The sequence below is a fragment of the Mobula hypostoma genome, chromosome 20 (genome assembly GCF_963921235.1).
Source record: "Mobula hypostoma chromosome 20, sMobHyp1.1, whole genome shotgun sequence".
Lineage (NCBI taxonomy): Eukaryota > Metazoa > Chordata > Chondrichthyes > Myliobatiformes > Myliobatidae > Mobula > Mobula hypostoma.
Genome location: NC_086116.1, coordinates 3,451,142 through 3,465,310, shown reverse-complemented (window position 1 = coordinate 3,465,310; position 14,169 = coordinate 3,451,142). Strand labels below are relative to the sequence as shown.

At 42.5% G+C, this 14,169-nt stretch overlaps 1 protein-coding gene across 4 annotated transcripts in view; it reads left to right on the top strand.

Annotated features, from left to right (window-relative positions):
- Nucleotides 1–13,126, top strand: part of cdk17 (cyclin dependent kinase 17) — a 233,546-nt gene extending 220,420 nt beyond the window's left edge. For 2 of the 4 annotated variants that reach the window (XM_063072254.1, XM_063072253.1), the window contains exons 14-17: nucleotides 1,466–1,508; nucleotides 1,623–1,713; nucleotides 7,940–8,017; nucleotides 10,288–13,126. In XM_063072254.1, coding sequence (XP_062928324.1) covers nucleotides 1,466–1,508; nucleotides 1,623–1,713; nucleotides 7,940–8,017; nucleotides 10,288–10,325 — 250 coding nt within the window. In that variant the 3' untranslated portion in view covers nucleotides 10,326–13,126. The remainder of the gene's footprint in view (nucleotides 1–1,465; nucleotides 1,509–1,622; nucleotides 1,714–7,939; nucleotides 8,018–10,287) is intronic. The other 2 variants (XM_063072251.1, XM_063072252.1) reach the window with 1 other exon arrangement.
- Nucleotides 13,127–14,169: the final 1,043 nt, after the last annotated feature.

The following is a 14,169-nucleotide window of genomic DNA, read 5'->3' as shown; positions in this document are numbered from 1 at the left end:
CCCGTTGTCATTCATGCTGCCAATCCCATACCACCCCAGGCAGCTTGGCCAGGAGTCGTGGTTGGCGCCCACTCTGGCGTTGAAGTCACCATGTAGCAGCAACTGTTCCTGACTTGGGATCTCCTGTATCATGATTGAGAGCTGGTCGTAGAACTTGTCCTTTGCGTCTTGTGTAGAGTAGAGGGTTGGGGCATTGACGCTGACAAGGTTGACAGGCCCGTTGGATGTGTGGAGTCGAAGTGAGAAAATCCACTCTGTCGCTTTCTCGCTAGGCTCTACCATCTTCAGCAGCGAGTTCTTCACTGCAAAGCCGACACCATGCTCTCTGGTCTCGTCTGAGCCCTTCCTCTGCCAGAAGAAGGTATAGTCTGTTTCACGTAGGGTTTCCGATTCTGCGAGATGTGTCTCTTGGAGCGTTGCGATGTCCACTTGGAGTCTCGACAGTTCATTGTTAATCACTGCTGTCTTGCGTGTGTTGCTGATCTCCCGAAGGTCATCTGATGTACCAGTTGTCATGGTCTGTATATTCCAGCATCCTAGTCTGAGTGCTGGCTTCTTTCTTCGTCTTCTAGTTGTGCTTGGTGCAGCGTTTACAGTCTGCAGTTCAGGCTACTTGTATCCCTGAGCCCCACGCACCCAGTGGAGCGGGCAGACCGTGGCGGGACAGCACCTAATTGGCTGGGGGGCTACCCAGCTTGAGGTGGGCAATAGCTGTCCAGTGAGACGCGATGGTCTCTCCCTTCAAGAAAAGCAACCCCTGGCGCCTTGCTCTACACCAGTGGAGTGCAGGCTTATAACTGGTAGACTGCTGCTTGCCGTGTTGTGCCGTTGCAGTGAGGCGACACTGGAGTGTCCTCGCCAGGTCGCAGGCCTGGGCGAGGCTGTATGGAAGACTAGCAGTTGCCCATGCTGCAAGTCTCCCCTCTCCACGACACCGATGTTGTTCAAGGGAAGGGCAAGGGCCAATACAGCTTGGCACCAGTGTCGTCGCAGGAGTTACCAGAACAAGGTTGAAGGCAACGTCGGACTGCCTTAGGGACTCCAGCTCCGGATTTGTCGTCAGGGTTTACACCCAAAGCCTTTCCCATGAGTGGGTATGGCCGCAAGGCAGCAGAGGTTTGAAATCAGAGTTTCCCTTTCTTAGATAGACTGCCTTCCCAGGCTGACGAGCTCCATCTACCCAAAGCACTGGTTTTAAGGCACCAGGACCCGCCTTCTGTCTGTAGAAGCAGTTCTGTCGGGCTTAGAGGCTAAGCCACACGAGAAGGCCAGGAGTTGGACTTGGTTGTCAGAGGCTATTTGAGGCGCATGCCGTGAGGAGCACTTTTAGGTAGTGGGAGCTTGTCCCCACTACCACCCCTCGGCTTGACAACCTTGGAACCTGTGTCATCTATGCTATAATTAAAAGGATGATTATTCATGGTAATTAAATCCCTTCAAATTGAGTCTTATTTTTTCTTCACAGATTGGACACAGAAGGAATTGATCTGTTATCAAGTTTTTTACAGGTAAGTTAATTTATGTTGCTTAATTGGAATATTTATTACTGGTTAAAATTAGATCAAAAACTGCTGTTGTAAATGATATTTATGTAACTAATAAATACTTAATCTTCTTTGCAGTATCAAGCCAAGAAGAGAATTTCTGCAGATGATGCCATGAAGCATCTTTATTTTAAAAGTCTTGGAACAAGGGCACACACTTTACCAGATGGTAAATCACTCCTTAATTAACAATAAACTGATAATCCTTCAAGAATTTTGGTTCAAATATTCCATAGCGTTATAATGGTTACAGGTAACGTGTAGTTATAAGCTGATAGTTAATTTGATGAATTTGCACTGATCTAATTAAATCCCTGTTTTATAACCAAAATATACCCAGTCTTTGTCATATTTTCATTTTATATTTCACTTTATATAACAAAGGTTGCCTGCTGTAGCTTACTCCTCTGGAATGACACCCTCCTACTGGTCAGCTAATGTTGCACTCACAGAATCTTTTCGCCCTTCTCCCGAGGTGTTGGGTTCCTGCAGCAGATTGCTTGTTGCTCCAGATTCTGCAATTCTTCAACTCATCTCCAGAACAGTTTGGCTGAGTGGGTGGTTTTCCATAAGACCATAAGACAAAGGAGCAGAAGTTGGTCATTCGGCCCATCGAGTCTGCTCCGCCATTTCATCATGAGCTGATCCATTCTCCCATTTAGTCCCACTCCCCTGCCTTCTCACCATAACCTTTGATGCCCTGGCTACTCAGATACCTATCAATCTCTGCCTTAAATACACCCAATGACTTGGCCTCCACTGCTGCCCGTGGCAACAAATTCCATAGATTCACCACACCCTCTGACTAAAAAAATTTCTTCGCATTTCTGTTCTGAATGGGCGCCCTTCAATCCTTAAGTCATGTCCTCTCGTACTAGACTCCCCCATCATGGGAAACAACTTTGCCACATCCACTCTGTCCATGCCTTTCAACATTCGAAATGTTTCTATGAGGTCTCCCCTCATTCTTCTAAACTCCAAGGAATACAGTCCAAGAGCAGACCAACGTTCCTCATATGTTAACCCTCTCATTCCCGGAATCATTCTAGTGAATCTTCTCTGTACCCTCTCCAACGTCAGCACATTCTTTTTTAAATAGGGAGCCCAAAATTGCCCACAGTACTCCAAGTGAGGTCTTACCAGCGCCTTATAGAGCCTCAATATCACATCCCTGCCCCTATACTCTATTCCTCTAGAAATGAATGACAACATTGCGTTTGCCTTCTTCACGACTGACTCAACCTGGAGGTTAACCTTAAGGGTATCCTGTACGAGGACTCCCAAGTCCCGTTGCATCTCAGAACTTTGAATTCTTGCCCCATTTAAATAATAGTCTGCCTGTTTATTTCTTCTGCCAGAGTGCATAACCATACACTTTCCAACATTGTATTTCATTTGCCACTTCTTTGCCCATTCTTCCAATCTATCCAAGTCTCTCTGCAGACTCTCCGTTTCCTCAGCACTACCGGCCCCTCCACCTATCTTAGTATCGTCAGCAAACTTAGCCACAAAGCCATCTATTCCATAATCCAAATCGTTGATGTACAATGTAAAAAGAAGTGGCCCCAACACGGACCCCGGTGGAACATCACTGGTAACTGGCAGCCAGCCAGAATAGGATCCCTTTATTCCCACTCTCTGTTTCCTGCCAATCAGCCAACACTCTATCCACATATGTAACTTGCCTGTAACTCCATGGGTTGTTATCTTGTTAAGTAGCCTCATGTGTGGCACCTTGTCAAAGGCCTTCTGAAAATCCAAATAGACAACATCCACTGCATCTCCCTTGTCTAGCCTACTGGTAATTTCCTCAAAAAATTGTAATAGGTTTGTCAGGCAGGATCTTCCTTTAAGGAATCCATGCTGAGTTCTGCCTATCTTGTCATATGCCTCCAGGTACTCTGTAACCTCATCCTTGACAATGGACTCCAACAACTTCCCAACCACCTATGTCAAGCTAACAGGTCTATAGTTTCCCTTTTGCTTCCTTGCCCCCTTCTTAAATAGCGGAGTGACATTTGCAATCTTCCAGTCCTCCGGAACCATGCCAGAATCTATCGACTTTTGAAAGATTATCGTTAATGCCTGCGCAGTCTCCACAGCTACTTCCTTCAGAACACACGGGTGCATTCCATCTGGTCCGGGAGATTTATCTGCCTTTAGACTATTCAGCTTCCTGAGTACTTTCTCTGTCGTAATTGTGACTGCGCACACTTCTCTTCCCTGCCACCCTTGAGTGTCCGGTATACTGCTGATGTCTTCCTCAGTGAAGACTGATGCAAAATATTCGTTCAGTTCCTCTGCCATCTCCTTATCTCCCATTACAATTTCTCCAGCAACATTTTCTATCGGTCCTATATCTACTCTCACCTGTCTTTTACACTTTATATACTTGAAAAAGCTTTTAGTATCCTCTTTGATATTATTTGTTAGCTTCCTTTCATAGTTAACCTTCTCCCTCTTAATGACCTTCTTAGTTTCCTTTTGTAAGGTTTTAAAAACTTCCCAATCCTCTGTCTTCCCACTAACTTTTGCTTCCTTGTATGCCCTCTCCTTTGCTTTAACTTTGGCTTTGACTTCTCTTTTCAACCACGGTTGCATCCTTTTTTCATTCGAAAATTTCTTCTTTTTTGGAATATACCTGTCTTGCACCTTCCTCACTTCTCACATAAACTCCAGCTACTGCTGCTCTGCCGTCTTTCCCGCCAGTGTCCCTTTCCAGTCAATTTTGGCCAGTTCCTCTCTCATGCCACTGTAATTTTCTTTACTCCACTGAAACACTGACACATCAGATTTCGGCTTCTCTTTTTCAAATTTCACAGTGAACTCAATCGTGTTATGATCACTGCCTCCTAAGGGTTCCTTCACCTCAATCTCTCTAATCACCTCCGGTTCATTACACAATACCCAATCCAGTACAGCCGATCCCCTAGTGGGCTCAACAACAAGCTGTTCTAAAAAGCCATCTCACAGACATTCTACAAATTCTCTCTCTTGAGATCCAGTGCTGACCTGATTTTCCCAATCCACTCGCATGTTAAAATCCCCCACAATTATCATAACACTGCCCTTCTGACAAGTCTTTTCTATTTCCTGTTGTAATTTGTCGTCCACATCACTGCAGCTGTTTGGAGGCCTATAAATAACTGCCATCAGGGTCCTTTTACCCATGCGATTTCTCAGCTCAACCCATAAAGATTCTGCACCTTCCGATCCTATATCACCTCTTTCTAATGATTTAATATCACTTCTTACCAATAAAACCACGCCTCCCCCTCTGCCTACCTTCCCATCCTTCCGATACACTGTGTATCCTTGGACGTTCAGCTCCCAGAGACATGCATCCTTTAGCCACGTCCCAGTGATGGCCACAATATCTGTACGACAAGATCATCCACCTTATTCCTTATGCTGCATGCATTTAAGTATAACACCTTAAGACCGGTATTTGGTACTTTTCGCTTTGATTTCACTGCAACTCATCCCAATGGCTACAAATTTGCCCCATCACCTGCCTGTCTTTCCTGACATCTTTACCGCTCACTATCTTAGATTTATTTCTGTTTTCCCCTTCCTCCGCTCTGTCATTCCGGTTCCCATCCCCCTGCCAAATTAGTTTAAACCCTCCCTAACAGCTCTATTAAACTTTCCCGCCAGGATATTGGTCCCCTTCGGGTTCAGGTGTAACCTGTCCTTTTTGAACAGGTCATACTTCCCCCAGAACAGATCCCATTATCCAAGAATCTGAAGTCCTGCCCCCTGCATCAGTCTCTCAGCTACGCATTCATCTGCCTGATCCTACTATTCTTGCCCTCGCTAGCACGTGGCACAGGTAGCAATCCCAAGATTACTACCCTGGAGGTCCTGCTTCTCAGCTTCCTTCCTAGCTCCCAGAAATCTCTCTTCAGGACCTCCTCCTTTGTCCTATCTATGTCATTGGTACCAACATGTACCAAGACAACTGACTGCACACCCTCCCCCTTCAGAATATTCTGGACCCGATCCAAGACATCCCGTACCCTGGCACCTGGAAGGCAACACACCATGCGGGTATCTCTATCAGGCTCACAGAATCTCCTGTCCGTTCCCCTGACTATGGAATCCCCTATGACTACCGCATTCCTCTTCTCCCTCCTTCTCTCCTGCACAACAGCGCCAGGCTCAGTGCCAGAGACCCAGTCACCGTGGGCGTCCCCTGTCAGGTCATCCCCCTCAACAGCATCCAGAACAAGATATTTGTTGCTGAGGGGGACAGCCACAGCTGTGCTCTCCACTGTCTGGGCATTTCCCTTCCCTTTCTTTACAGTGACCCAGTTTTCTGACCCCTGTATTCATTAATGTTCTCATAATAGATCAATATGTTCTGCTTACTCAAGAGTTTCAAGGATAAGAATCAAAGATGATTAGGACATAGAATAGTACAGCACAGTGCAGGCCCTTCAGCCACGACGTAATGCTGACCTACAGTAAGATCAATCTAACGCTTGCCTCCCACTCCCACATAGGCCTTCGTTTTACTTTCATCCATGTGCCTATCTAAGAGTCTCTTAAATGTCCCTAATGTATCTTCCTCTACCACCTCCTGTGACAGTGTGTTCCTTTCACTTCCAGTCTCTGTGTAAAAACCTACCTCTGACATTCCCCCGATCACCTTAAGAGTATGCCCTCTCGTATTAAACATTGTTGCCCTGGTTAAAAGGTGCTTGCTGTTCATTCTGTCTATGCCTGTTAGCATCCTATACACATCTATCAAGTCACTTCTTATCCTCCTTTGCTACAAAGAGAAAAGCCCTAGCTAGCTGAACTCCTCTCATAAGACCTGGTCTCTAATCCAGGCAGTATTCTGGTAAATCTCCTTTGCTTCCATACCCATCCTATAGTGAGACAATCAGAACTGAACACAATACTCCGTGTGGTCTAGTCAGAGTTTTATAAACTGCAACATTACCTTGTAGCTCTTAAACTCAATCCCCCGATTAATGAAGGCCAACACAGCATACACCTTCTTTACCTTGCTATCAACTTTGAAGGATCTATGAATGTGCACACCATGTTCTGTTCCTCCACACTGCTAAGAATCCTGCAATTAACCCTGTACTCTGCCTTCGAGTTCAACCTTGCAAAGTGTGTCCATTCACACTTTTCTGTATTAAATTCCACCTGTCACTTCTCAGCGTCCTATCAATGGCCATTGCAACCTGCGACAACCTTCCACACTATCCACACCACCAACCTCCAGTCATTTGCAAACTTACTAACTCACCCTTCCACTTCCTCATCCAAGTCATTTATAAAAATCAGTAAGAGCAGGGGTCCCTGCAGAACACCACTAATTACTGACCTCCAGGCAGAATGTGCACCTTCTACTACCACCCCAGTCCTTTTTTGGGCAAGCCACCTTCAAGCCCACCCAGCCAAGTTTCCCTGGATCTCATGTTCCTGACTTTCTGAATGAGCCTACCATGGGGAATCTTGTCAAGTGTCTTATACACAGCATTCATCGCTCTACCTTCATCATGCTTAAATGGAACTGAGGCAACAAATTAGTAATAATCTAGTAGAAAAGCCCTCCCTCCTGTTCCAGTAGGGTTGCCAACTTTCTCACTCCCAAATAAGCAACAAAAGTAGCGGTCAAATACGGGACACTTGTGCTTACCCCGAGAAAGACTACCATGACCATGAAGCCTTGCGCGGGCACTTGTGTGCGCATGCGTATATGTGCCAGTTTTTTTCTACAGATCAGTTTTGGCTTAATCCTCCCGATTCTGTCTGAGTGAAACTGCACTGTACGTACATTATTTCTATTTTATATAGGCTGCGTATTTATCATATTATTTCTGCTTTTACTATATGTTAATGTTATTTGGTATGATTTGGTAGGTTATTTTTTGTGTCTGGGAACGCTCAAAAATTTTTCCTATATAAATTAATGGTAATTGCTTCTTCGCTTTACGCCATTTCCACTTACGAATGGTTTCATAGGAACGCTCTACCTTAGTGGGGGAAATACGGGACAAGGGCGGTCCTGTATGGGACAGACCAGTTTAGCCAAATACAGGACAGTTGGCAACCCTATGTTCCAGTGACTCTGGCCACAGAATGTGGCAACGTAACCCTCAGTGCAATAAGCAGGATAAGTATTAGTGAGTGTCATGCAGTGTGTTTGTTCACTATAACTGTTATGAATAGCTGGTAATTTATATATCTGCTGTATAATGGTGAAACAATTCTTTCAAGAATTGGAAAATGAAACACTAGCTGCAAAATACCAATCTTCTGACTGCCTTCAAGAAAACTATGACAATGAATCAGATAAATGTTACTCCTACTTCTCGGAATATATGAATACTAGCACTGGGTGACTAAAGTGTTTTTGATTTATTCATTTATGCTAGGAGCTTCAGTATTTTCATTAAATGAAATTCGATTGCAAAAAGATCCTGGCTACAGAACCTCATCATATCCAGAGACAGGTGAGACTCTTTTATAACACAACTAAAATTGTGAAAGATTCTTGATAAGGGTGTCAAAAGTTTTGTGGAAAAGGCAGGAGAATGGGGCTGAGAGAGAAAATAAATCAGCTGTGATTCAATGGTGGAGCAGGTTTGGTAGGCTGAATGTTTTTTGTCTTATGGTATGTCTGAAAGAAATTGTGGCAGTTCCAGTCAGGAAACCAATCTGTTGCTGTTTTATTTTACAAAAAGCTCAGCATGTGACCTTTTTAATTAAAAAATATTACACCCTGTACAGAGTAATGTCATACTTTGTTACATATTCGATAATGAGACACAAAGTATAATAAAATGAAGTCTTAAACTTAGCATTAAGTGTGTTTTTGATCCTTGTGTACAAATTGCTGTGTTATTTGGTCTTAGTGACATATTCATATGAAGAAAGACTGGATGAGATGGCAGGTCTTTCATATGAAGAAAGACTGGATGAACTGGGCTTGTACTCGTTGGAATTTAGAAGATTGAGGGGGGATCTGATTGAAACGTATAAGATCCTAAAGGGATTGGACAGGCTAGATGCGGGAAGATTGTTCCCGATGTTGGGGAGGTCTAGAACGAGGGGTCACAGTTTGAGGATAGAGGGGAAGCCTTTTAGGACCGAGGTTAGGAAAAACTTCTTCACACAGAGAGTGGTGAATCTGTGGAATTCTCTGCCACAGCAAACTGTTGAGGCCAGTTCATTAGCTATGTTTAAAAGGAAGTTAGATATGGCCCTTGTGGCTACAGGGGTCAGGGGGTATGGAGGGAAGGCTGGGTTCTGAGTTGGATGATCAGCCATGATCATAATAAATGGCGGTGCAGGCTCGAAGGGCCAAATGGCCTACTCCTGCACCTATTTTCTATGTTTCTATGTTTCTATTCCGCATTTGTGCTGAAGTGGCTCATTCCAAATTTGGGAGCACAAGAAGTATCTGCAGCACAAAACATGGACTGACTTGAAAAGGCAACTTAAATGCAGGTCTTCACAGGGACACCCATGTCAATACTCTAAATAAACAAAACAAGCTTGGGCTCAAACCCAAATCCTCACTGAAGAGCTCTGGGTAACAATTGTGGCTATAAGCACTATATTTTGCAATTTTTAAAAAAAGCATTTAAAGCAATACTTTTTTTAGTAAAGGGAACTATTAAGAGTCAGCACACATTAAAACAATACTGTATACCAGTGGTCCCCAACCTCCAGGCCGCGGACCAATACGTTGCCGCGAAGAATGCAGTGGTGCAGCGGTGGCCGGGACGCACCCAGCACATCTTTAAGAAAAAAGCCGAAATAAACAATCTAGTTAATTAGGTGCCGCCCAGCATGTAAATATCAGCCCAGATCAGAGGCGATTGCCGATTACGTCGGCTCTGATCTGGACTGACGTTTATGTGCCGGGCGGCACCTAATTAATTAGCTTGTTTATTTCAGCTCTTTTCTTAAAGATGTGCTGGGTGTGTCCCGGCTACCGCTGCATTCTTCGCGGTAATGTATCAGTCCGCGGCCCAGAGGTTGGGGACCACTGCTGTATACACTCAGTGTCTCTTCACTCAACCCTGAAACATCTGAACAGCAAAGATGCAGACAAACGTTTGTACATCAGGATGCTCTTCATTGACTACAGCTCAGCATTCAATACTATCATCGCATCACAACTAATCAAGCTGCAAGACCTTGGCCCCAATACCTCCTTATGCAATTGGATCCTGGATTTCTTCACTTCCAGACCCCAGTCAATTCAGATTGGCAACAACATGTCCTCCATCAGCACAGGTGCACCACAAGGCTGTGTGTGGTCTTCCATTCATTCTATTATGGTTGGTTAGTCTATTGTGAATGTATTGAGTATGCCTGGGTTGTATATGGTGACATGTATATTCTTTGATAATAAATTTACTTTGAACTTTGAAAATCCCAGGAAATCAGCAATTTCTGAGGTACTCAAACCGCCCTGTCTGGTATCAACAATCATTCCAGGGTCAAAGTCACTGAGATCACATTTCTTCCCCATTTTAGTCTGAACAGCAACTGAACACTTGACCATAGATTAAGTTGCTGCTGCATGACCGGCTGATTAGATATTTGTATTAACAAGCTGGTGTACAGGTGTAGCTAATAAACTGGCCACTGACTATAGTATTTGGACCACTTTTGCTATGATATATGAATTGTCAGTTATTCTGTGTGACTGCTGTGCATACATCATAAGGAATCTTAAGCTGGTTTTAATGCATCCTTTTGTATTTTCTAGCACATGGGAAAAACAGAAGACAGAGTATGTTGTTCTAGACTGGCGTGAAAAATAATAGAATTGAGTTCCATTGGCTTGCTATTTACATCGGAATTTTGATTCTGAAGATACTATTTTCCATAACGTAGAATGGATTGGACTTGAACGACAACACTTTTCCTTTACTACCCTTCATGCGATAGTCTTTTCTTGAGATACAGTATATAGATTGTTTTATAAGGGTCACAGTGTGACATTTTTATTATATATATTGTACACATGTGTATGTATGTGGGTATATATAATATATACATGTACATACACACACTGAGAGAAAACAGTTCTATGATTCACCTCTGCTGTTAATAGCCAGTAAGTTCCAGCAGCTATTGTAACTTTAGCTGCAGTTTTGTGCGGTGATGGAAACAAAAGTGCTTATTTATTGGGAATCATTGCTGCTAAAAGACTACTGTCCATAAACCACATTGTGGTGGTATAGAGAAAAATGTGAGTGGCTTGTGAATGCATCTGTTTCTCCCAGCACCTATTTCCAGCATTTTGCAAATTTAACTGTGATGTTTAGTTGCAAATGCTCTGATATTAGAACTGCCTCACCTTTTAAAACATGATTTTGATGAGCTATCTTGCAACCTCAAAGCTCATAGGTTAGAGCATTTAAATTTATTTTGAAATTATGTGGCCAACAGACTAATTGATTAGTGTATTTTTTTAAAAATATAATTAAGCTGTCAACCTGCACTTCCATTACTGAACATTGTCAAATTAATTGCACCTATTATTTTTCCATGTCACTATGAAGACTTTGAAATTCAGCGAGTTCAGTTTTGTCTCTGATCTCAGCTGTTAGTTCTTCTACATTTTATAATAATTTCACTACAAAACGCGTATCTCGATGTATGTCATAAGTAGGCTTTTATTAACAGTATTTGACTTTCCAAATAATGGTTTCAGTGGACCTACATTTTAGGATTACTGTTAATGTATAATTGTCGAGATATTGGACTTTTAGCAAATGTGCTTAATCATTGACAATATTTTTGGACTTCTAAACTTATTCAGGGTCCTACCATTTTCATAAATTTCAATAGGTTGTTATTTAACAGTGTTAAGAATATTTTCTATGTTTAATTTTATTTGTGAACTGTGATGATGGCATGTTGTAAAAGTGTTTATTTGTATTTTGCGTTTTGACTGACTGATCTTAATTGGAATTTTGTAAGAGAAAAAACGAAATAGACTAATTAGTAACATCGTGTATTGGACCACTACCGCTTATCAGAATGATTCCGGGCTGAAGTCTGTATATCTAACTAAAACTGCTGTGCTATTTATGATTGAGTGCTACTTTTGCTTGAAATTATAAATATTACAGTGCATTCCTTGTTTTAATTGATCACAATTCTTTGGTGTATAGTGTGGCCTTTCAAGTTTTAACAAAAAATTTGTTACACTTAATTTTAATAATTGGTAGCATTCAATTTAAAAAAAAATGTTTCTAAGTAACAACTTATTCTGGCACACTTTGTTGACCTTTAGAAAGTTTCCCAGGAGCAATTTTGTCAGGGTTGGTGAAACTCCTCTGATGTAACTTTCTAAGAAATGCGAAGAAAGGTCAATCTTCATTGGAATAAAGACAAAGATGATGTACATTTATTCTACCTTAATTCCTCAGTTTACAAAACCATTGTTCACTATAACAGACTGTGTGCTATTCTTCTTATGTAGGAATGCACTTTTTCTGAATTGCAATCCATTTTGCCTAGTCTTTGATTTTCAAATGTCAATTAAGAAACCATTTTCCAAGAAAAGACCCCTTTCATAAATAGAAGGAAAGCTGTAAATGCTTAATTAGTAGCAAACCAATCATTTTGCCATCTCTTCATCTTGGTCTAAAGACAGTTGGACAGATAGTGTCAGAGACATTACTTCCAGGTGAAGCCCAGCAACTACTTACTAGCAGCAAACAAAACAACTAAATACTTCATTATTAACACTTTTTATTGTAAAACATGTGGTAAATGATCACTGCAAACAATGGAGAGGTGAGCAAAGGCGGTGGCTGAGTCACGGGTCAAAGCATGCTAGGCTGAGGCATATTCAAGGCAAAGTCAGGGCGAGTGGAGTGGAACAAAGTTAAATCACAGGAGGGGCAGCGTAGAAGCCTGCCCACCTAAATTTGATCAAGATTTGATCGATCTAAGCACCGGGCCAACTTGGAAAGGTCAGTTATGGGCCGAAACATGGCGGCAAGGTCTAGGCCCAGCGTGTTATCAATGCGACAGGGTCCTATTGCAAGTACCAACCTGATGTTTGGATGATTTAAGCACCAGGCCAGATGAATTGAAAAGGCATAGCACTGGGACAAGAGGCAAGGGTCAGGCCAGTTCTGCTCACTGCTCTACAACATTAAGTCAGCTCTGCACTGAACTGAGGTTGAGGCTGTGGACTGCTCCAGGCTTTGTGCCTATGGACTCACTTTTGTTCTGAATGCTATTTGCTTGCTTTTATTGTTTGCACAATTTGTTTATTTTCTCTCTCTGTACAATAGGTGTTTTACCATCTTTTTTCATGGATTCTTTTGGGTTTCTTTGTGGCTGCCCATAAGGAGATGAATCTCAAGGTTGTATAATGTATACTTACTTTGATAATAAATGTACTTTGAACTTTGAACAACTCCAATCCAGGCCCTTTGGCCTATTAGAACCATGCCAAACTATTATTCTGCCCAGTCCCATTGACCTGCACCTGGACCATACCCCTCCCATAAATATACTTATTGAAATTTCTCTTAAATGTTGCAATCAAACCCACATCCACTACTTCCATTGGCAGCTCATTCCACACACTCACCACCCTCTGAATGAAAAAGTTCCCTTTCAAGTTCCCCTTAATTATTCACTCTTCATCCATAATCTATAGTCTCACCCAACCTCAGTGGAAAAGGCATGCTTGCAATTACATTATCTATACCCCTCATAATTTTGTATATTATCAAATCTCCCCTCATTCTCCTATGCTCTAGGAAATAAAGTCCTAACCTATTTAACCTTTCCCTATAAACTCAGATCCTAAAGCCCAGGCAACATCCTTGTAATTTTCTCTGCACTCTTTCAATCTTATTGATATCTTTTCTATAGGTACAAGATCAGAACTGCACACAATACTCCAAATTAGGCCTCAGCAACATCTTATGCAACTTCAAAATAAGGCCAATGTGCCAAAAGCTCTCTTTACAACCTACCTACCTGTGAACCACTTTCCCTGATCCCTCTCTTCTACCATACTCCTCAGTGCCCTACCACTCACTGTCTTAAGTCCTACCTTGGTTGGTCCTCCCAAAGTGCAATACCTCATATTTGACTGAATTAAATTCCGTCTGCCATTTTTGAGTCCCATTTTTCCAACTGGTCCAGATCCCACTGCAAGCTTTGAAGGCCTTCCTCACTGTCCACTACACCCCCAGTCAGGGTGTTATCCACAAATTTGCTGATCCAGTTTACCATATCATCCAGATCATCAATATAGATGGCAAACTACAAGGGACCCAACACCAATCCCTCAGCACGCCACTAGTCACAGGCATCTGCTCAGAGAGGCAATCATCTATTACACTCTGGCTTCTACCCTGAAGCCAATATCAAATACAATTTACTACTTCATCCTAAGTGCCATGTGATTGAGCGTTCTTGACCAGCCGCCGATCGGGATCTTGTCACAGGTCTTTCTAAAGTCCACGTAAATGCCGCCTGCCTTTTATCAACTTTCCTGGTAGCCTCCTTTTTTAAAAAATAATATAAGATTAGACAGAGTGAATCTACCACACTAAAAGCCATGTTGACATTCCTTAATCAGAGACATAGAAAACCTATAGCACAATACAGG